This window comes from Pseudophryne corroboree, chromosome 5 (genome assembly GCF_028390025.1).
Source record: "Pseudophryne corroboree isolate aPseCor3 chromosome 5, aPseCor3.hap2, whole genome shotgun sequence".
Taxonomy (NCBI): Eukaryota; Metazoa; Chordata; class Amphibia; order Anura; family Myobatrachidae; genus Pseudophryne; species Pseudophryne corroboree.
This window is the reverse complement of record NC_086448.1, coordinates 228,365,791-228,390,841: the sequence shown is the minus strand read 5'-3', so window position 1 is coordinate 228,390,841 and position 25,051 is coordinate 228,365,791. Positions and strand designations below refer to the sequence as shown.

General features: G+C 45.5%; 1 protein-coding gene across 1 annotated transcript in view; it reads right to left on the bottom strand.

Moving 5' to 3' along the window:
* Nucleotides 1-346: 346 nt before the first annotated feature.
* The window catches only part of ADARB2 (adenosine deaminase RNA specific B2 (inactive)), a 1,046,420-nt gene continuing 1,021,715 nt past the window's right edge, over nt 347-25,051 (bottom strand). The window contains exon 11 of the mRNA XM_063922155.1: nt 347-9,760. Coding sequence (XP_063778225.1) covers nt 9,584-9,760 — 177 coding nt within the window. The 3' untranslated portion in view covers nt 347-9,583. The remainder of the gene's footprint in view (nt 9,761-25,051) is intronic.

Genomic DNA, 25,051 nt, shown 5'->3' with positions numbered 1-25,051 from the left:
GAGCAGCTGCAGGAAAACCAATACACTGCCGTTGGTGGCAGACTAGATACTCGCCGCGGCCGTCCCCGGGCTTACATAGAAAAATATTATTTTTTTTGTAAAATAGATCTAAGTGGAGCATGCCGCCCTCCAGTGGCCAGCGCCCATAGGCAGCTGCCTAAAGCTGCCTAATGGTGGCGCCGGCCCTGCACACCGCATGTACCTACCCTATAGTATTTGTGATTTCTTTACTCAAGATTTAAACATTTCCAGGATTGTTGACTATAACAAAGACAGTCACTTCGGTATCAAGTTAAAGCTGTAACATAAAATAAAACACTTCAAGTAAACAGAGAGAACTCAGCGATTTGATCGTTTACTGTTATTTTTATTTACTGAACAGAAACATTCACTTATAAGATAGCAGTGTAATTTACTGGAACAAGCAGCAAATCCACCTTTCGTAAATTCAATTTATTTATTTTTACAAATCTTACAAATGTACATTGGATTATACAGTATTGCCATTAAATCATGCTTCCTTTGTGTACATATTTGTGGTCAGTATTGTCCTAAACTAGAATATTTGCACATAGCATTTCTAAGACTCAAACGGTCCATTATTCAAACAGTTATGACATCCAGCAAGAGACAAAGTGGAATACAGCATCCTACAGGAACCCAGTTCTGGTAGATTCTCAGTGTGCAGATCCAGTTTAAAGCAGATAATGGGCTAAATTTAACAGACTGAATTGAGATTATGGGTTACAGTTACTAAATCTTTTAAAAAGGAAAAATGGAGGTGTTTCATGTAACAACCAATCAGATTCCAGCTATTATTTCCTAGAATGTACTACATAAATGAAAGCTGTAATTTGATTGGTTGCTACGGACAACCTGCACCTTTTCATTAAGTAGTTTTAGTAACTCTACCCCTATATTTTGAATTTTGTCAACATTTATCCCCAAATTCCACCAAATTTCAGTACCTTTATCTCAGGACAAAATGCATGAAATATGTATGCTGTTACGTTCACTACCAGGAGGCCAGGTAATTTCAAAGCTGTACCCCACATCAAATATTGGTCTGCTTCCTATTATTCTTTGTAATGAGTCATACAAAATAAAGCATACTTGCCTACTTTTGAAAAAGCATTTCAGGGAGATTGTGAAAGTAACACCTATCAGCGCGGGGTTGGTTCTAAATCGGAGTGGGAGAAGGGACCTTCTGACGTCACCAGGGGGAGGAGCTACGGCCGAACAGGGTACCCGAAAAGTACCCCCGTGGGATCGCTTTGCTCGCCACCTGATTACTAAAGGTAATAGTTGGTGGCGTGGATAGTGTAGGGAACTCTCCCGCTGGCCTAACTCCTCCCCCTTGTGTTGTGCCTCCTCCCCCTGAGGTAAAAGGTCCCTTAGGCCACTTGAATCTACTGCTACATCGGAGAGGCGTGTCATGAAAATAACTTACATCCAAATGTAAATGAGCCCCAAAGTTAGTAATATTTATTTGTTGAAGAAAAGACACTGATATTTTGCAGGATTTGTTCGTGTATTGTGTTTTACAATAGGTTCGATATACTGTAAGTGGCCATAGGGATCATTGTGCCTTATAACCAATGCAGGGAAATGGCACTAACGATCCCATTTGAATGTACTTATCTCTGATTTATTTTTCCCCCAAGAATGTAATAGCTGCATAAGGGGGCTAAGGTGCAATCAAGGAGATTGCTGGACTTTTCAGGGAGTGAGGGAGATTGCTGCTATTTCAGGGAGTCTCCTGCAGAATGAGGGAGGGTAGGAAACTATGGTATAAAGGTATTGTATATGGTCATGTCTCTCCAAGACAAGTACAGTATATGTATGAGATGATAGATGAAAATTACATCTGTTAATAGTGTCACATGTATCTGAATACAGAGTGAACATGCATAGTTGATTGTAGGAGTGATGATGAATTGGGTGAGTTTAATGCAGGCATGTCCACACTGCGGCCCTCCAGCTGATGTGAAACTACATATCCCAGCATGCCCTGACACCGTTTTGCTGTCAGAGAATGCTAAAGCTGTGTCAGGGCATGCTGGGATGTGTAGTTTCTCAACAGCTGGAGGGCCGCAGTTTGGACATGCCTGGTTTAATGAGTCTAACAGGGTTCCTAGATTGAACGAAGTTTGAATGGAACTGAATGTCAGGGGACAAGTATGGGTTTGAGGAAAATATGGAATGGAATGTGAAAATTATACACATATTTCAAACGGAATACATAAGTATTACCGGTGGTCGTGATCCTGGCTGTCATGATCCCAACAGCGGGATCACGGCCACCAGTATGCCGGCAGCGGGGCGAGCACTGGAAAACCCCTTGCGGGCTCGCTACACTCGCCATGCTGCAGGCATAGTGGCTCGCTGCGCTCGCCACAGGTTATATTCTCTCTCTATGGGTTTTGAGGGAGAAAATCCTGTGGCCCTGGTATTCCGGCTGTGGTATTTCACCGCCTGTCAGGATTCCGGCGTCGGAATTATGACCGCCAGAATCCCAATATTTTCTCCCGTTTCAAACACTTACAGTATCCGCCATGTTCTACCAGTTCGTATTAAATTAGTGTGCACCAAATAGAATAAAGAGATGCTTGAGGACGAGCTATTACCAAATGAATGTGACTACACAAAATATCCACTCAGTCACATGACCATTTTTACTTTCCTCCACGGTTGATGTGGGGCATATTTACTAATTACCAGGTCCTAGACCCAATAATTGTACTTTCTTATCGTCACTGCTTGCGTCTATAAGAAATTAAGTTCTGCTGGATGTAATAATATACACACGTCCGTCCCCGCGATGTGTAAAAGTAAAACGATTACATTAGTGATCACTTTACTTTTGCTTCCCAGCAGCTGCCACGCCACGCTGACTGCACATGCGTGAGTGGAAAACGCTGAGGAAGAATCCTATGGATCCCTCTTCCGATACTTTTTGCAGTCTGTAGTCTTATTCCGGAGCTTAGTAAATACAGCAAGAATGATGCCCCCACTGCAAATTCAATCTGCTGCAGGCCTCCTTAGATACATTTGGCGATACTTATTATCTGCGGGTAGCCCACGAAAATGGCTGCTGTCAGGCATATACCACATGTAATTGATAAAAGGCCCCTTAGCATCACTGAGTTTTAGAGTATATCGAAGTTATTTTTGACAAGTCTTGCACCATTTACATAAGTTTTGAATAATGTGCTTGTAAAGCTAATGTATCAATGTTCACAATGTTTCTCCCATAAATGTAATTTCTTATTGCCACATAATCGGTGGTACGTTATCTTGTAGTGGCATGGGTTTCGATATAAGCCTGCCACTGCAAAGTACTGTATTATGCAATCATTTTATTTCTGGGTTTCGGACCCAGCCAAGCTAATATTCATGGGCTGCCATCACTAGGGTGACCATATTATCCCTTTTACCTGGGACGCTCATGGCTTACACAGGTTCTGTGGCTGGCTGACTTCAAGCCTACATTTCAGCTGGTTTTAATCAGCCACAGAACCTGTGTAATTCATGAGCGTCACAGGTAAAAGGGATAATATTGTCACCTTACATCAGCCCGTGCATGTGCAAAAAGGGTGTAGTATGGTAAGCCAGCGGCCTGGCTCCCGGCGACCAGCATACCGGCGCCGGAATCCCGACCGCCGGCATACCGACAGCGTGGTAAGCGCAAATGAGCCCATTGCGGGCTTGCTGCGCTAGCCACGCTGTGGGCACGGTGGCGCGCATATTTATTCTCCCTCCAGGGGCATTGTGGACCCCTAAGAGGGAGATAAAGTGTCGGTATGCCGGCTGTCAGGATTCCGGCGCCGGGATCCCGACAGCCGGCAAACTGAAGACCACCCGTGCAAAAAGGCATTACAGATATCTGCTGCAGTACCCTGTTCAAAGATGTGGGGGAAGCTTAATTGATGTATTTTCTGAAAAATTGCATTGATAAATTGTCTCCTGTGTCTTTTTTCTTTTCTCATTACTTTCCAGATCAATAAGCTTAAATGAATCGCTGTCAGACTGCCTTAAATAGTATTTGGCCAATAAAGTACAATTTGTATGAAGGACACGATAAGATACACAGGGCTTGATTCAGAGTCGGATGCAGATACTCTGTGCCATGGAATTAGGAATCTGCCGCTGTGCAAGGTCGCAGGTCAGCATACCGCTCATCGGAATCCCGTCTGTCACAATACCGATGCCGGGATCATGACGGGGGAACCATACCACCGCCGGTATACCGGCGAGGTAGGTGATTCCCCCTCTATGGGTATCCACGACACGCATAGAGGGAGAATTGAACCTGTGGCATGCAAAGCTCGCCACTAAACCCACAGCGAGCCCGCAAGGGGCTTCGTTGCGTTCGCCCCCCCCCCCTGCTGTCATTCCACCGCTAAGGGTGCCAGTGTCGATATACTGACCATTGGCATCCCGTGCGGCGGGATACCATATTGATACCGTTAGGTCCAAACTGCGCATACACATAATGGGCCTTCCGTTTTCACCCATAGTTCCCCTCTTCCGCTGCCTGATTGACAGGCAGAGGCAATGTGGGTTGTGGACAGGGGACAGATGGAGGGCTGCATTACTGAAAACAGGTGCATGTCATCCACCATTTTTGGGGAGGAGAGAGCCAAGGGTCTGCGTGTCACCACACAGACTTCCTGGAATAATCAGCTGGCCACCTGCGTGAAGCCGATGGTCGTGATGTTGGATCCCAGCTTGCAACGATGGTCCCAGTGGTGGGATCGCAGCTACTTGCAGGAGGCGGCTCTTCTACTTAGACATCTCTTACATACCCCTCCTAGAGATCGGACAGAAAGTCAATGCAGCTTTCATGCAGCATTATACTTCTGTCTATCTCTGAATCAGGCCCACAATCACACATGTAAGCTCTCATACATTTATTTTATGTTATATGCTAGAAAACTCTTACATATTAAGATTATGTAGATGCATTTTTTACTAACTACAAAGTAGGGCAAATGAGCTATCTACTTATGGGCGTTGTAAGACTGGTGGGGGTCTCTGTGTCAGATGTCCATGGTCCCCTTGTTCTCTTAAAAAAAATATTAATGTAAACATGCGGTGCCGGCAGCGTATTTCCAAAGATATCGTCAGAACAATGGTACGGACAGGAGCAGGTTAAGGTAGTTGGATTGAGTGCTGCAACGGCAGTTTGGGCCCATAAGCATTGCACACGTTGCACCTAATAGAAGCACCAATGCTTGCACTAAAGCAATTAAATCAGTAGTCACCAGGTCCTCTTTAATTGTGTTTCCAATATGAAATATGCAGTACACTGTATATGAACCAATTCTGAGATTTGCACATAGAATTCAGCCCAATAATCTAATAATAGTTTGTAACATTCCATATCATAAACCCAAATTCCCCTGGTGAGAGATATAGTATTGGTTATATACTGTATATGAGGTGAACAAGTAAGTTATGGCATATTCATCCAAGAGGAACAACCTAAAACTCTAAATACAGCCCAGTATATGGAAAGAGGAACAGAAAAAATGCAGCTGTAAATGTATTTCTACAATTTTATACACAACCACTAAGAATGCTGAGCGTTGCAGATATTTTTTTCAGGAATACTCGCTTTGTTCTCCTGAAGGGGAAGACAAATGCGGCAAGATGCTATCTAAGCAGAGAAGTGAAGACTCTGCGTGAGACAGCAGAAATGGGCAATTTGTCTTGCAGGTAAATATGAACTGCAACAGAAAATCCAAACAAGAATGGATGGGCAGATTAAAGGATTAATGTCGCCTTATCTCTTCCCCCCTGAGTAGCCTACTATTTTACAATGACCCGACTAATTTATAACTGACAGTATGTCAGCCATTCATACTGCTATTACAAAGGGTTTGAAGCAGGGACAAAGTCTTGTTTTGCTTTAAAGAAGATATTGTCTTGTTATCTTAATTCCACTTCTATTTATTAGAAGAACATGTATAAACTGGTTTCAGAGTAGAAGTTATCCACAGTAATAAAGATCTATAAAATGTCCAGCCAAGAAATGAAAATATTCTGAAATTCACTCTGTGACAAAGCCTCCACCAACCTCTGTTAGTTGAAGTGCACACTTAGCAGAGGTAGCCATTTTGTTACCTCAAGCCATCTTCATAAGAATGTAACCTGAATCCCTATGGCATATTGTGGTACTACTTGGCCACACAATGGCTGAAAATACAATGCCTTGCTAAAGTATTCATCCCCCTTTGCATTTTTCATTTTGTTGCTTCACAACCTGGAATTCAAATGGATTGTTTGAAGGTTTGCATCATTTCATTCACAGAACAAGCCTACAACTTTGAAAATATATATATTTTTTTATTGTGAAGCAAACAAAAAATAGGATAAAATAACAGAAAACTTCAGCGTGCATAACTATTCATCCCCCTAAAGTCAGTACTTTGTAGAGCCACCTTTTGCGGAAATTACAGCTGCAAGTCACTTTGGATAAGTCTCTAGGAGCTTGCCACATCTTGCCACTGGGATTTTTGCCCATTTCTCAAGGCAAAACTGCTCCAGCTCCTTCATGTTGGATGGTTTCCATTTGTGAACAGCAATCTTCAAGTCTGACCACAGATTCTCAATTGGATTGAGATCTGGGCTTTGACTAGGCCATTTCAACACATTTAAATGTTTCCCCTAAAACCACTCAAGTGTTGTTTTAGCAGTATGCTTCAGGTCATTGTCCTGCTGGAAGGTGAACCTCCGTTACAGTCTCAAATCACAGGCAGACTGAAACAGGTTTTGCTCAAGAATATCCCTGTATTTAGCACCATCCATCTTTCCCTCGACTCAAAACAGTTTCCCAGTCCCTGCTGCTGAAACACATCCCCACAGCATGATGTTGCTACCGCCATGTTTCACTGTGGGGATGGTGTTCTTGGGGTGATGGGATGTGTTGGGTTTGCGCCAGACATAGCGTTTTCCTTGGTGGACGAAAAAAGTTACATTTTAGTCTCATCTGACCAGAGCACCTACCTCCATACATTTGGGGAGTCGTCCACATGCCTTTTGGCAAACTTAAAATGTGCCTTCTTACTTTTAACACTGAGTAATGGCTTTTTTTCTGGCCACTCGTCCATAAAGCCCAGCTCTTATTGTGGTCACATGCACAGATACACCAGTCTCTGCTGTGGAACTCTGCAGCTCCTTCAGGGTTACCATTGGTGTCTGTGCTGCCTCTCTGATTAATGCCCTTCTTGCCCGGTCTGTGAGTTTTGGTGGCCGGCCCTCTCTTGGCAGGTTTGTTGTGGTACCATGTTCTTTCCATTTGAAGATGATGGATTTGATGGTGCTCCGCATGATCATCAAAGATTTGGATATTTTTATATAACCCAGTCTTGACTTGTACTTCTCAACAACTTTGTCCCTGACTTGTTTGGAGAGCTCCTTGGTCTTCATGGTGTGATGTCTCTTGCTTAGTGGTGTTGCAGCCTCTGGGGCCGTTCAAAACAGGTGTGTTTATACTGACAGATCATGTGACACTTAGATTGCACACAGGTGGACTTCATGTCACTAATTATGTAACTTCTGAAGGTTATTGGTTGCACCAGAACTTTTGAGGGGCTTCATAATAAAGGAGGTGAATACATATGTACATGCCAATTTTCAAATTTATATTTAAAAAAAAAATCTTTTTTTTATATACTGTAAATTATTCTCATTTCACTTCACCAACTTAGACCATTTTGTGCAGATCCATCACATAAAATTCAGATTTTTTTAAATTACAGGTTGTAATGTAACAAAATAGGTAAAAAGCCAAGGGGGTGAATACTTTAGCAAGGCACTGTATATGGCTGCATCCTAGAAATTGCCTTAATTGCTGGCCCCTAATGAAGTGCTCCATTCTCATGTATGGTACGCTGGTTCAGTTTACAAAATGGCTAACTCCGCTTGGTATAGACAACGGGTGCAGTTTAGCAGAAGAAAAGTAGTTTCTCCTCTTAGAAACTGCAAATTGCTATTCCATGCTGGACATTTTACAGTTAACTCAAACTACTCTTTTTAAAATAAAAAGTTTGTAGTATTGTTTGCATGCAAAAATCAAATAATATGTTGGCAATAAAGATAACTAAAGTTCTATGAAAGCCTGCTATAAGTGACACGGTGCTATTTGTAAGCTTCCATACAGTTAATATATTTGAAGTTCTTGACATAAAAACCCATACTTATATAGGATTGGCTATTACCTCATGAATATTGACAATTTTATTCACTAAATGGGAAAAAAAAACATTATTTCCCAAACAAATGTTTTTTGGGTTTTTTTAATTTTGGATTTGTATTAATACAATATATTTTTTAGTTTACAGTTTAGTTTAGTAATACATATGGTGGTTTGGACATCTTTAGTAATCTGGTTACTTGGATTTCAGGGCTAGTAAACATAACATGTGACCCTGAGTTTATCATTTCTTGGTCTTCCAATCAAAGCACACATGGAACATGGATGATAGGAAAAACTTTGATATAGTAGCATATATCTCACCTGGAATGTCAAAGAACAACATAGGTGCCAAGAATAGACTGACAAATAATTCCCACCCAATGAGAAGAAATAATTACATGGATAAATAGTACCTGGGATACAGTTAGATGTCATAAGGGAGCATAGTCCTCAAATGGATATTTTTCAATATTATAATGAAAGTTAAATATTACCTACCAGGAACTAAGTAATCTCTGTCATTGGGGCAGATGTATTAAGCCTGAAAAAGGGATAAAGAAGTGATAAGGCAGTGATAAGTGGAAGATGATAATGCATCAGCCAGTCAGTTCCTAGCTGTCATTTTTCAAATCCATAATGATTGGCTGGTGCGTTATCACCTTGCGCTTATCACTGCTTTATCGCTTCTCCAGGTTAATACAGCTGCACCATTGTTCTCTGTTTTCCTCTAACTATTATTAACCCTGTTATTATATTAGAGACAATATAGTGTAGCCATTCTGGCATAAGTAAAATTAGACACAAGGTCCAATACTACACTGTGGTCTACACTAGGAGACCTTTGTGTAGAAGTATGCTTAGCAACAAGGCTGGATTTATAATTAATCACATAGGATAGGATACATGCCTATAGACACCTCCAGAAAGGATGTCTCTGCCATGCTACTAACCAATCCAATTCTCACTGGCATAATTCATATATCCTTGTGCTGTTCATTTTGCTTACAATGCCACCAATCTTCTTTATAGTTAAGACCACTTTGGCATTAGCCACACCCATTTATAGTCTAACTTCATTTTTTTTCTGATAACTCCACCCATAAAATGGTGAGAGGACCAGGGCACCTATAATTTAAATCTAGCCCTGCTTATAATGTTTACTACCTCAATGATGGACAAGACTAACACATCACATTCCTGCTAGCCTTGAAGGAGCAAACACATATAACATGGTCTTTATCCATATTATGTAATTACTGCATTAAAAAAATAATCCAATTGGGTTTATTCATAACAAAGTTTGCACAGGAGGCATAAAAATTCTGCCAGTTTGTATTGTCCCAGAAGAATCCAGGTAAAGGATAAAGGTGTATCAGGAATTTACAGAGTTAGTAAAAATTGATCTTGCTCTGGAGGCTTTTTCACCCATGTGCCTAGGCCTGCTTTCTGAATGGCTTTAAAAAGCTGTTGCTTCACAAACTGGTATGTAGGATCCACCATCTTTGCTTCACAGTACACTGAGGGAATTTCTTCTTGACTCGGAGTCCGTGTGCTCAGCTGTGTGGAGAAAAACATCCAATACAAGGAATAAGCCACATTTCAATGTAATTTCCTGTAACAATCTCTAACCCAGTGGTTCCCAAATTTTTTTGAATCACGGCACCCTAGAGTATCAGGGGTTTTTCCACGGCACCCCTAGGCCAAAGGTTTCTTATTGAGAAATTTAGAAAGAGATATTAAATTAAGTAAATTGTGTTTATATGTCATCCTTAGGTTCAGTTATGTGGCGAGGAACAGGATGTGCTTCTGTTTGTCCACATGTTTAATGATTGACAGCCACCAACACTAGTTTTGCCTATTACATTGACCATAAATAATTTGAATTGGTCCTGGACCACCAATCCAAGGCACCCTTGCAAGTGTCCCGAGATACCCCAGGGTGCCACGGCACACAATTTGAGAACCACTGACTTAATCGTAGTAAAGAACAATAAACAAAATACTTTTTTAAATGAGTACATTTAAATGTGATGGAAAATTGTAATACATTTAATAAAAATACTACTGTGATTATTATATAACAGACATGTCACCCACACACAACGGCTTTTCAATTTATCTGAGTAGACAATACCTGAGTAGACAATACATAAAGTTATGTTTGTAGTCACTGGAAGTCATTGGCGAAGATATAGCTTATCTAGACTTTAGTAAGGCTTTTGACACTGTTCCACATCGCAGACTGCTAAATAAACTTGAAAGTTTGGGATTGGATATTAGGATTATTGAATGGATAAGATCTTGGTTGAAGGATAGAAAACAGAGAGTTGTGGTAAATGGAGTGCATTCACAGGAGGGAAATGTTACCAGTGGAGTACCCCAGGGATCTGTACTTGGACCAGTGCTTTTTAATATCTTTATTGGTGACATTGCAAATGGCATTAAAGGGAAAGTATGCCTTTTTGCAGATGACACAAAGGTATGCAACAGGGTAGACACACCAGGTGGGGTAAAACAAATGATTGAGGATCTAGATAGACTAGAGAAATGGTCAAGAGTGTGGCAATTACAGTTTAATGCCAAAAAATGCAAAATCATGCACTTGGGTCTCAAAAATCCAAAGGCTAAATATAGTATTAATGGCACTATACTGGAAACTACTGAGGAGGAAAGGGATGTAGGAGTCACTATTTCAGATGACTTAAAGGCAGGTAAGCAATGTAACAAGGCAATGAGGAAGGCTAGTCAGATGCTTGGCTGCATTGGGAGAGGAATCAGCAGCAGAAAGAAAGAAGTAATAATGCCACTGTATAGGTCATTGGTACGGCCTCATCTAGAATACTGTATTCAGTTCTGGAGGCCATATCTTCAAAAGGATATTAATACATTAGAAACTGTACAAAGGAGGGCAACTAAAATGGTGCATGGCCTACATCACAAAACATACCCAGAAAGACTAAGAAATCACAATATGTATTGTTTGGAGCAGAGAAGGGAAAGGGGGGACATGATAGAAACTTTCAAATATATCAAGGGTTTTAACAAAGTCCAGGAGGGAAACATTCTCCAAATGAAGAGAAGCAATAGGACACGAGGACATGCACTGAAACTGGATGGGGGGGAGGTTCAGGGGAAATTTGCGGAAAAATTACTTCACAGAAAGGGTAGTGGAGAAGTGGAATAGCCTCCCATCGGAGGTGGTAGAGGCTAAGACAAGTAGAGCAATTTAAACATGCATGGGATAGACATAAGGATATCCTTACAAAGAAATAAGGATCAATTAAGGTTAGAGATAAAAAATAATGTAAAAAGAAAAAAAAAAGGGCCAAGTGGTTCTTATCTGCCGACAAATTCTATGTTTCTATATGAATATTCATGAGTATTGACAAAAGTGAGTGCAGCCCATGCACTGGCAGAAGTGTGCTCAGTGTGATCTGGATAAATATCTCATGGCATCCTCAAGCTGCCAGCTTTCTGTACATTGGCTTATAAACACATGAGCTCAGTGTCACATGAATTGCCCACACCAACAGATAATTTAAGAAGCACATAAGACATTTATGATGCAGAAAGTATATGTACGAATGTAAAATTTACATCAAATTTGGACATTTCTTGTGAGGTTGTCTCTCTTCTTTCAGTGTTCCATAGACCAACATCTTCAACAGTAATAGGCATTTATGAAGCTGATGATAATTACAAACTTTATGTGATATTATTCTCCTATTTCTGTTTTCATGCAGAAAAGCACATTGCCTTATATGCAGAATGACGATAACTACAAATTGTTACCCATTGTAATGATGCACAAATGGGAAAGTAGCAACTCATTAAGGGTTGGTCCTACAATTATATTTCTGGCATGCACATTTCATCTCTAGTGTGCAAACTTGCAGCAAGATGAACCACCTTGCAGGTGGTGCAGGACCCATACATTAGTGGGGTCCATAGATGCTGATTTACCAATTTCTGATAGTCCCTCTCTGGGAGGTTGTATAGAGGGAGGTATAGGTGGGTGGTATGTGGGCAGAGAACTGTTCTTCATCATGCCCACCCACTTGAACTAAGAAAAGGTAATGGTCTGCGGATTGCATGAAAGTTGAGCATTTTTCCAGGAGACTGTGGACCCTTTCCAAATTAGGGACTTTGGGCCTAATTCAGCCTGGATCTACGATCCATTACACTGACATGCAGGGGGACGCCCAGCATAAGGCAAGTCCGCCCGCATACTGGATCCAGCCACCCCCCTCCCCACCCACATGCGAAAGCATTGCACAGCAGCAATGCTTTTGCATGTTTAGGGTAGCCCTCTGCCAACGCAGCCTAGCTGCTAAGGCAGACAGCTACCCACCATGTTTTGGGTTGCAGCGGCTGCATGTGTCGTCATGCAGCCACCGCGGCCCGTCCCTTACAGACCATGCCCTCCAATGTCCCTGCGACACCCCTTAAATGCTGCTGCAATGCCCCCTCCCACCCCGCGTATGCCTCTGCCTGTCAATCAGGGAGAGGCATTCACAGATGTGAGATGCCGTTGCATTTCATAGTGTGCGCACATGCAGCTTCTGCACGTGCACACACTTCACTGGGCATTCCATGCTGAATTAGGCGCTTTGTTTTAAGGTCCAGTGATTTCGTTATCTGCTCCTGGTGCAAAGCCTTTTTATTAGAGATGAGCGCCTGAAATTTTTCGGGTTTTGTGTTTTGGTTTTGGGTTCGGTTCCGCGGCCGTGTTTTGGGTTCGACCGCGTTTTGGCAAAACCTCACCGAATTTTTTTTGTCGGATTCGGGTGTGTTTTGGATTCGGGTGTTTTTTTAAAAAAACACTAAAAAACAGCTTAAATCATAGAATTTGGGGGTCATTTTGATCCCATATTATTATTAACCTCAAAAACCATAATTTCCACTCATTTTCAGTCTATTCTGAATACCTCACACCTCACAATATTATTTTTAGTCCTAAAATTTGCACCAAGGTCGCTGGATGACTAAGCTAAGCGACACTAGTGGCCGACACAAACACCTGGCCCATCTAGGAGTGGCACTGCAGTGTCACGCAGGATGTCCCTTCCAAAAAACCCTCCCCAATCAGCACATGACGCAAAGAAAAAAAGAGGCGCAATGAGGTAGCTGACTGTGTGAGTAAGATAAGCGACCCTAGTGGCCGACACAAACACCGGGCCCATTTAGGAGTGGCACTGCAGTGTCACGCAGGATGTCCCTTCCAAAAAACCCTCCCCAATCAGCACATGACGCAAAGAAAAAATGAGGCGCAATGAGGTAGCTGACTGTGTGAGTAAGATTAGCGACCCTAGTGGCCTACACAAACACCGGGCCCATTTAGGAGTGGCACTGCAGTGTCACGCAGGATGTCCCTTCCAAAAAACCCTCCCCAATCAGCACATGACGCAAAGAAAAAAAGAGGCGCAATGAGGTAGCTGACTGTGTGAGTAAGATTAGCGACCCTAGTGGCCGACACAAACACCGGGCCCATTTAGGAGTGGCACTGCAGTGTCACGCAGGATGTCCCTTCCAAAAAACCCTCCCCAATCAGCACATGACGCAAAGAAAAAAAGAGGCGCAATGAGGTAGCTGACTGTGTGAGTAAGATTAGCGACCCTAGTGGCCGACACAAACACCGGGCCCATTTAGGAGTGGCACTGCAGTGTCACGCAGGATGTCCCTTCCAAAAAACCCTCCCCAATCAGCACATGACGCAAAGAAAAAAAGAGGCGCAATGAGGTAGCTGACTGTATGAGTAAGATTAGCGACCCTAGTGGCCGACACAAACACCGGGCCCATTTAGGAGTGGCACTGCAGTGTCACGCAGGATGTCCCTTCCAAAAAACCCTCCCCAATCAGCACATGACGCAAAGAAAAAAAGAGGCGCAATGAGGTAGCTGACTGTGTGAGTAAGATTAGCGACCCTAGTGGCCGACACAAACACCGGGCCCATTTAGGAGTGGCACTGCAGTGTCACGCAGGATGTCCCTTCCAAAAAACCCTCCCCAATCAGCACATGACGCAAAGAAAAAAAGAGGCGCAATGAGGTAGCTGACTGTGTGAGTAAGATTAGCGACCCTAGTGGCCGACACAAACACCGGGCCCATTTAGGAGTGGCACTGCAGTGTCACGCAGGATGTCCCTTCCAAAAAACCCTCCCCAATCAGCACATGACGCAAAGAAAAAAAGAGGCGCAATGAGGTAGCTGACTGTGTGAGTAAGATTAGCGACCCTAGTGGCCGACACAAACACCGGGCCAATTTAGGAGTGGCACTGCAGTGTCACGCAGGATGTCCCTTCCAAAAAACCCTCCCCAATCAGCACATGACGCAAAGAAAAAAAGAGGCGCAATGAGGTAGCTGACTGTGTGAGTAAGATTAGCGACCCTAGTGGCCGACACAAACACCGGGCCCATTTAGGAGTGGCACTGCAGTGTCACGCAGGATGTCCCTTCCAAAAAACCCTCCCCAATCAGCACATGACGCAAAGAAAAAAAGAGGCGCAATGAGGTAGCTGACTGTGTGAGTAAGATTAGCGACCCTAGTGGCCGACACAAACACCGGGCCCATTTAGGAGTGGCACTGCAGTGTCACGCAGGATGTCCCTTCCAAAAAACCCTCCCCAATCAGCACATGACGCAAAGAAAAAAAGAGGCGCAATGAGGTAGCTGACTGTGTGAGTAAGATTAGCGACCCTAGTGGCCGACACAAACACCGGGCCCATTTAGGAGTGGCACTGCAGTGTCACGCAGGATGTCCCTTCCAAAAAACCCTCCCCAATCAGCACATGACGCAAAGAAAAAAAGAGGCGCAATGAGGTAGCTGACTGTGTGAGTAAGATAAGCGACCCTAGTGGCCGACACAAACACCGGGCCCATTTAGGAGTGGCACTGCAGTGTCACGCAGGATGTCCCTTCCAAAAAACCCTCCCCAATCAGCACATGACGCAAAGAAAAAAAGAGGCGCAATGAGGTAGCTGACTGTGTGAGTAAGATTAGCGACCCTAGTGGCCGACACAAACACCGGGCCCATTTAGGAGTGGCACTGCAGTGTCACGCAGGATGTCCCTTCCAAAAAACCCTCCCCAATCAGCACATGACGCAAAGAAAAAAAGAGGCGCAATGAGGTAGCTGACTGTGTGAGTAAGATTAGCGACCCTAGTGGCCGACACAAACACCGGGCCCATTTAGGAGTGGCACTGCAGTGTCACGCAGGATGTCCCTTCCAAAAAACCGTCCCCAATCAGCACATGACGCAAAGAAAAAAAGAGGCGCAATGAGGTAGCTGACTGTGTGAGTAAGATTAGCGACCCTAGTGGCCGACACAAACACCGGGCCCATTTAGGAGTGGCACTGCAGTGTCACGCAGGATGTCCCTTCCAAAAAACCCTCCCCAATCAGCACATGACGCAAAGAAAAAAAGAGGCGCAATGAGGTAGCTGACTGTGTGAGTAAGATTAGCGACCCTAGTGGCCGACACAAACACCGGGCCCATTTAGGAGTGGCACTGCAGTGTCACGCAGGATGTCCCTTCCAAAAAACCCTCCCCAATCAGCACATGACGCAAAGAAAAAAAGAGGCGCAATGAGGTAGCTGACTGTGTGAGTAAGATTAGCGACCCTAGTGGCCGACACAAACACCGGGCCCATTTAGGAGTGGCACTGCAGTGTCACGCAGGATGTCCCTTCCAAAAAACCCTCCCCAATCAGCACATGACGCAAAGAAAAAAAGAGGCGCAATGAGGTAGCTGACTGTGTGAGTAAGATTAGCGACCCTAGTGGCCGACACAAACACCGGGCCCATTTAGGAGTGGCACTGCAGTGTCACGCAGGATGTCCCTTCCAAAAAACCCTCCCCAATCAGCACATGACGCAAAGAAAAAAAGAGGCGCAATGAGGTAGCTGACTGTGTGAGTAAGATTAGCGACCCTAGTGGCCGACACAAACACCGGGCCCATTTAGGAGTGGCACTGCAGTGTCACGCAGGATGTCCCTTCCAAAAAACCCTCCCCAATCAGCACATGACGCAAAGAAAAAAAGAGGCGCAATGAGGTAGCTGACTGTGTGAGTAAGATTAGCGACCCTAGTGGCCGACACAAACACCGGGCCCATTTAGGAGTGGCACTGCAGTGTCACGCAGGATGTCCCTTCCAAAAAACCCTCCCCAATCAGCACATGACGCAAAGAAAAAAAGAGGCGCAATGAGGTAGCTGACTGTGTGAGTAAGATTAGCGACCCTAGTGGCCGACACAAACACCGGGCCCATTTAGGAGTGGCACTGCAGTGTCACGCAGGATGTCCCTTCCAAAAAACCCTCCCCAATCAGCACATGACGCAAAGAAAAAAAGAGGCGCAATGAGGTAGCTGACTGTGTGAGTAAGATTAGCGACCCTAGTGGCCGACACAAACACCTGGCCCATCTAGGAGTGGCACTGCAGTGTCACGCAGGATGTCCCTTCCAAAAAACCCTCCCCAATCAGCACATGACGCAAAGAAAAAAAGAGGCGCAATGAGGTAGCTGACTGTGTGAGTAAGATAAGCGACCCTAGTGGCCGACACAAACACCGGGCCCATTTAGGAGTGGCACTGCAGTGTCACGCAGGATGTCCCTTCCAAAAAACCCTCCCCAATCAGCACATGACGCAAAGAAAAAAAGAGGCGCAATGAGGTAGCTGACTGTGTGAGTAAGATAAGCGACCCTAGTGGCCGACACAAACACCGGGCCCATTTAGGAGTGGCACTGCAGTGTCACGCAGGATGTCCCTTCCAAAAAACCCTCCCCAATCAGCACATGACGCAAAGAAAAAAAGAGGCGCAATGAGGTAGCTGACTGTGTGAGTAAGATTAGCGACCCTAGTGGCCGACACAAACACCGGGCCCATTTAGGAGTGGCACTGCAGTGTCACGCAGGATGTCCCTTCCAAAAAACCCTCCCCAATCAGCACATGACGCAAAGAAAAAAAGAGGCGCAATGAGGTAGCTGACTGTGTGAGTAAGATTAGCGACCCTAGTGGCCGACACAAACACCGGGCCCATTTAGGAGTGGCACTGCAGTGTCACGCAGGATGTCCCTTCCAAAAAACCCTCCCCAATCAGCACATGACGCAAAGAAAAAAAGAGGCGCAATGAGGTAGCTGACTGTATGAGTAAGATTAGCGACCCTAGTGGCCGACACAAACACCGGGCCCATTTAGGAGTGGCACTGCAGTGTCACGCAGGATGTCCCTTCCAAAAAACCCTCCCCAATCAGCACATGACGCAAAGAAAAAAAGAGGCGCAATGAGGTAGCTGACTGTGTGAGTAAGATTAGCGACCCTAGTGGCCGACACAAACACCGGGCCCATTTAGGAGTGGCACTGCAGTGTCACGCAGGATGTCCCTTCCAAAAAACCCTCCCCAATCAGCACATGACGCAAAGAAAAAAAGAGGCGCAATGAGGTAGCTGACTGTGTGAGTAAGATTAGCGACCCTAGTGGCCGACACAAACACCGGGCCAATTTAGGAGTGGCACTGCAGTGTCACGCAGGATGTCCCTTCCAAAAAACCCTCCCCAATCAGCACATGACGCAAAGAAAAAAAGAGGCGCAATGAGGTAGCTGACTGTGTGAGTAAGATTAGCGACCCTAGTGGCCGACACAAACACCGGGCCCATTTAGGAGTGGCACTGCAGTGTCACGCAGGATGTCCCTTCCAAAAAACCCTCCCCAATCAGCACATGACGCAAAGAAAAAAAGAGGCGCAATGAGGTAGCTGACTGTGTGAGTAAGATTAGCGACCCTAGTGGCCGACACAAACACCGGGCCCATTTAGGAGTGGCACTGCAGTGTCACGCAGGATGTCCCTTCCAAAAAACCCTCCCCAATCAGCACATGACGCAAAGAAAAAAAGAGGCGCAATGAGGTAGCTGACTGTGTGAGTAAGATTAGCGACCCTAGTGGCCGACACAAACACCGGGCCCATTTAGGAGTGGCACTGCAGTGTCACGCAGGATGTCCCTTCCAAAAAACCCTCCCCAATCAGCACATGACGCAAAGAAAAAAAGAGGCGCAATGAGGTAGCTGACTGTGTGAGTAAGATAAGCGACCCTAGTGGCCGACACAAACACCGGGCCCATTTAGGAGTGGCACTGCAGTGTCACGCAGGATGTCCCTTCCAAAAAACCCTCCCCAATCAGCACATGACGCAAAGAAAAAAAGAGGCGCAATGAGGTAGCTGACTGTGTGAGTAAGATTAGCGACCCTAGTGGCCGACACAAACACCGGGCCCATTTAGGAGTGGCACTGCAGTGTCACGCAGGATGTCCCTTCCAAAAAACCCTCCCCAATCAGCACATGACGCAAAGAAAAAAAGAGGCGCAATGAGGTAGCTGACTGTGTGAGTAAGATTAGCGACCCTAGTGGCCGACACAAACACCGGGCCCATTTAGGAGTGGCACTGCAGTGTCACGCAGGATGTCCCTTCCAAAAAACCCTCCCCAATCAGCACATGACGCAAAGAAAAAAAGAGGCGCAATGAGGTAGCTGACTGTGTGAGTAAGATTAGCGACCCTAGTGGCCGACACAAACACCGGGCCCATTTAGGAGTGGCACTGCAGTGTCACGCAGGATGTCCCTTCCAAAAAACCCTCCCCAATCAGCACATGACGCAAAGAAAAAAATAGGCGCAATGAGGTAGCTGACTGTGTGAGTAAGATTAGCGACCCTAGTGGCCGACACAAACACCGGGCCCATTTAGGAGTGGCACTGCAGTGTCACGCAGGATGTCCCTTCCAAAAAACCCTCCCCAATCAGCACATGACGCAAAGAAAAAAAGAGGCGCAATGAGGTAGCTGACTGTGTGAGTAAGATTAGCGACCCTAGTGGCCGACACAAACACCGGGCCCATTTAGGAGTGGCACTGCAGTGTCACGCAGGATGTCCCTTCCAAAAAACCCTCCCCAATCAGCACATGACGCAAAGAAAAAAAGAGGCGCAATGAGGTAGCTGACTGTGTGAGTAAGATTAGCGACCCTAGTGGCCGACACAAACACCGGGCCCATTTAGGAGTGGCACTGCAGTGTCACGCAGGATGTCCCTTCCAAAAAACCCTCCCCAATCAGCACATGACGCAAAGAAAAAAAGAGGCGCAATGAGGTAGCTGACTGTGTGAGTAAGATTAGCGACCCTAGTGGCCGACACAAACACCGGGCCCATTTAGGAGTGGCACTGCAGTGTCACGCAGGATTTCCCTTCCAAAAAACCCTCCCCAATCAGCACATGACGCAAAGAAAAAAAGAGGCGCAATGAGGTAGCTGACTGTGTGAGTAAGATTAGCGACCCTAGTGGCCGACACAAACACCGGGCCCATTTAGGAGTGGCACTGCAGTGTCACGCAGGATGTCCCTTCCAAAAAACCCTCCCCAATCAGCACATGACGCAAAGAAAAAAAGAGGCAAAATGAGGTAGCTGACTGTGTGAGTAAGATTAGCGACCCTAGTGGCCGACACAAACACCGGGCCCATTTAGGAGTGGCACTGCAGTGTCACGCAGGATGTCCCTTCCAAAAAACCCTCCCCAATCAGCACATGACGCAAAGAAAAAAAGAGGCGCAATGAGGTAGCTGACTGTGTGAGTAAGATTAGCGACCCTAGTGGCCGACACAAACACCGGGCCCATTTAGGAGTGGCACTGCAGTGTCACGCAGGATGTCCCTTCCAAAAAACCCTCCCCAATCAGCACATGACGCAAAGAAAAAAAGAGGCGCAATGAGGTAGCTGACTGTGTGAGTAAGATTAGCGACCCTAGTGGCCGACACAAACACCGGGCCCATTTAGGAGTGGCACTGCAGTGTCACGCAGGATGTCCCTTCCAAAAAACCCTCCCCAAACAGCACATGACGCAAAGAAAAATAAAAGAAAAAAGAGGTGCAAGATGGAATTGTCCTTGGGCCCTCCCACCCACCCTTATGTTGTATAAACAAAACAGGACATGCACACTTTAACCAACCCATCATTTCAGTGACAGGGTCTGCCACACGACTGTGACTGATATGACGGGTTGGTTTGGACCCCCCCCAAAAAAGAAGCAATTAATCTCTCCTTGCACAAACTGGCTCTACAGAGGCAAGATGTCCACCTCATCATCACCCTCCGATATATCACCGTGTACATCCCCCTCCTCACAGATTATCAATTCGTCCCCACTGGAATCCACCATCTCAGCTCCCTGTGTACTTTGTGGAGGCAATTGCTGCTGGTCAATGTCTCCGCGGAGGAATTGATTATAATTCATTTTAATGAACATCATCTTCTCCACATTTTCTGGATGTAACCTCGTACGCCGATTGCTGACAAGGTGAGCTGCGGCACTAAACACTCTTTCGGAGTACACACTTGTGGGAGGGCAACTTAGGTAGAATAAAGCCAGTTTGTGCAATGGCCTCCAAATTGCCTCTTTTTCCTGCCAGTATAAGTATGGACTGTGTGACGTGCCTACTTGGATGCGGTCACTCATATAATCCTCCACCATTCTTTCAATGGTGAGAGAATCATATGCAGTGACAGTAGACGACATGTCCGTAATCGTTGTCAGGTCCTTCAGTCCGGACCAGATGTCAGCATCAGCAGTCGCTCCAGACTGCCCTGCATCACCGCCAGCGGGTGGGCTCGGAATTCTGAGCCTTTTCCTCGCACCCCCAGTTGCGGGAGAATGTGAAGGAGGAGATGTTGACAGGTCGCGTTCCGCTTGACTTGACAATTTTCTCACCAGCAGGTCTTTCAACCCCAGCAGACTTGTGTCTGCCGGAAAGAGAGATCCAAGGTAGGCTTTAAATCTAGGATCGAGCACGGTGGCCAAAATGTAGTGCTCTGATTTCAACAGATTGACCACCCGTGAATCCTTGTTAAGCGAATTAAGGGCTCCATCCACAAGTCCCACATGCCTAGCGGAATCGCTCCGTGTTAGCTCCTCCTTCAATGTCTCCAGCTTCTTCTGCAAAAGCCTGATGAGGGGAATGACCTGACTCAGGCTGGCAGTGTCTGAACTGACTTCACGTGTGGCAAGTTCAAAGGGCATCAGAACCTTGCACAACGTTGAAATCATTCTCCACTGCGCTTGAGACAGGTGCATTCCACCTCCTATATCGTGCTCAATTGTATAGGCTTGAATGGCCTTTTGCTGCTCCTCCAACCTCTGAAGCATATAGAGGGTTGAATTCCAGGTCGTTACCACTTCTTGCTTCAGATGATGGCAGGGCAGGTTCAGTAGTTTTTGGTGGTGCTCCAGTCTTCTGTACGTGGTGCCTGTACGCCGAAAGTGTCCCGCAATTTTTCTGGCCACCGACAGCATCTCTTGCACGCCCCTGTCGTTTTTTAAATAATTCTGCACCACCAAATTCAAGGTATGTGCAAAACATGGGACGTGGTGGAATTTGCCCATATTTAATGCACACACAATATTGCTGGCGTTGTCCGATGCCACAAATCCACAGGAGAGTCCAATTGGGGTAAGCCATTCCGCGATGATCTTCCTCAGTTGCCGTAAGAGGTTTTCAGCTGTGTGCGTATTCTGGAAACCGGTGATACAAAGCGTAGCCTGCCTAGGAAAGAGTTGGCGTTTGCGAGATGCTGCTACTGGTGCCGCCGCTGCTGTTCTTGTGGAGTCCATACATCTACCCAGTGGGCTGTCACAGTCATATAGTCCTGACCCTGCCCTGCTCCACTTGTCCACATGTCCGTGGTTAAGTGGACATTGGGTACAACTGCATTTTTTAGGACACTGGTGAGTCTTTTTCTGACGTCCGTGTACATTCTCGGTATCGCCTGCCTAGAGAAGTGGAACCTAGATGGTATTTGGTAACGGGGGCACACTGCCTCAATAAATTGTCTAGTTCCCTGTGAACTAACGGCGGATACCGGACGCACGTCTAACACCAACATAGTTGTCAAGGCCTCAGTTATCCGCTTTGCAGCAGGATGACTGCTGTGATATTTCATCTTCCTCGCAAAGGACTGTTGAACAGTCAATTGCTTACTGGAAGTAGTACAAGTGGGCTTACGACTTCCCCTCTGGGATGACCATCGACTCCCAGCAGCAACAACAGCAGCGCCAGCAGCAGTAGGCGTTACACGCAAGGATGCATCGGAGGAATCCCAGGCAGGAGAGGACTCGTCAGAATTGCCAGTGACATTGCCTGCAGGACTATTGGCATTCCTGGGGAAGGAGGAAATTGACACTGAGGGAGTTGGTGGGGTGGTTTGCGTGAGCTTGGTTACAAGAGGAAGGGATTTACTGGTCAGTGGACTGCTTCCGCTGTCACCCAAAGTTTTTGAACTTGTCACTGACTTATTATGAATGTGCTGCAGGTGACGTATAAGGGAGGATGTTCCGAGGTGGTTAACGTCCTTACCCCTACTTATTACAGCTTGACAAAGGGAACACACGGCTTGACACCTGTTGTCCGCATTTCTGTTGAAATAGTTCCACACCGAAGAGCTGATTTTTTTGGTATTTTCACCAGGCATGTCAACGGCCATATTCCTCCCACGGACAACAGGTGTCTCCCCGGGTGCCTGACTTAAACAAACCACCTCACCATCAGAATCCTCCTGGTCAATTTCCTCCCCAGCGCCAGCAACACCCATATCCTCCTCATCCTGGTGTACTTCAACACTGACATCTTCAATCTGACTATCAGGAACTGGACTGCGGGTGCTCCTTCCAGCACTTGCGGGGGGCGTGCAAATGGTGGAAGGCGCATGCTCTTCACGTCCAGTGTTGGGAAGGTCAGGCATCGCAACCGACACAATTGGACTCTCCTTGTGGATTTGGGATTTCGAAGAACGCACAGTTCTTTGCTGTGCTACTGCTTTTGCCAGCTTGAGTCTTTTCATTTTTCTAGCGAGAGGCTGAGTGCCTCCATCCTCATGTGAAGCTGAACCACTAGCCATGAACATAGGCCAGGGCCTCAGCCGTTCCTTGCCACTCCGTGTGGTAAATGGCATATTGGCAAGTTTACGCTTCTCCTCCGACAATTTTATTTTAGGTTTTGGAGTCCTTTTTTTACTGATATTTGGTGTTTTGGATTTGACATGCTCTGTACTATGACATTGGGCATCGGCCTTGGCAGACGACGTTGCTGGCATTTCATCGTCTCGGCCATGACTAGTGGCAGCAGCTTCAGCACGAGGTGGAAGTGGATCTTGATCTTTCCCTAATTTTGGAACCTCAACATTTTTGTTCTCCATATTTTAATAGGCACAACTAAAAGGCACCTCAGGTAAACAATGGAGATGGATGGATACTAGTATACAATTATGGACGGACTGCCGAGTGCCGACACAGAGGTAGCTATAGCCGTGAACTACCGTACTGTGTCTGCTGCTAATATAGACTGGTTGATAAAGAGATGTCGTAGTATGTATGTATGAAGAAGAAAGAAAAAAAAACCACGGTTAGGTGGTATACAATTATGGACGGACTGCCGAGTGCCGACACAGAGGTAGCCACAGCCGTGAACTACCGTACTGTACTGTGTCTGCTGCTAATATAGACTGGTTGATAAAGAGATGTCGTAGTATGTATGTATGAAGAAGAAAGAAAAAAAAACCACGGGTAGGTGGTATACAATTATGGACGGACTGCCGAGTGCCGACACAGAGGTAGCCACAGCCGTGAACTACCGTACTGTACTGTGTCTGCTGCTAATATAGACTGGTTGATAAAGAGATGTAGTAGTATGTATGTATAAAGAAGAAAGAAAAAAAAACCACGGGTAGGTGGTATACAATTATGGACGGACTGCCGAGTGCCGACACAGAGGTAGCCACAGCCGTGAACTACCGTACTGTACTGTGTCTGCTGCTAATATAGACTGGTTGATAAAGAGATGTCGTAGTATGTATGTTTGAAGAAGAAAGAAAAAAAAACCACGGTTAGGTGGTATACAATTATGGACGGACTGCCGAGTGCCGACATAGAGGTAGCCACAGCCGTGAACTACCGTACTGTACTGTGTCTGCTGCTAATATAGACTGGTTGATAAAGAGATGTCGTAGTATGTATGTATAAAGAAGAAAGAAAAAAAAACCACGGTTAGGTGGTATACAATTATGGACGGACTGCCGAGTGCCGACACAGAGGTAGCCACAGCCGTGAACTACCGTACTGTACTGTGTCTGCTGCTAATATAGACTGGTTGATAAAGAGATGTCGTAGTATGTATGTATGAAGAAGAAAGAAAAAAAAACCACGGTTAGGTGGTATACAATTATGGACGGACTGCCGAGTGCCGACACAGAGGTAGCCACAGCCGTGAACTACCGTACTGTACTGTGTCTGCTGCTAATATAGACTGGTTGATAAAGAGATGTCGTAGTATGTATGTATAAAGAAGAAAGAAAAAAAAACCACGGTTAGGTGGTATACAATTATGGACGGACTGCCGAGTGCCGACACAGAGGTAGCCACAGCCGTGAACTACCGTACTGTACTGTGTCTGCTGCTAATATAGACTGGTTGATAAAGAGATGTAGTAGTATGTATGTATAAAGAAGAGAGAAAAAAAAACCACGGGTAGGTGGTATACAATTATGGATGGACTGCCGAGTGCCGACACAGAGGTAGCTACAGCCGTGAACTACCGTACTGTGTCTGCTGCGACTGGATGATAAATAATGATATAAAAAATATATATATATCACTACTGCAGCCGGACAGGTATATATATTATATAATGACGGACCTGCTGGACACTGTCTGTCAGCAGAATGAGTTTTTTATAGAATAAAAAAAAAAACACCACACAAGTGAAGTCACACGACGAGTGTTTAACTTTTTCAGGCAATCACAATATAGTATACTACTAACTATACTG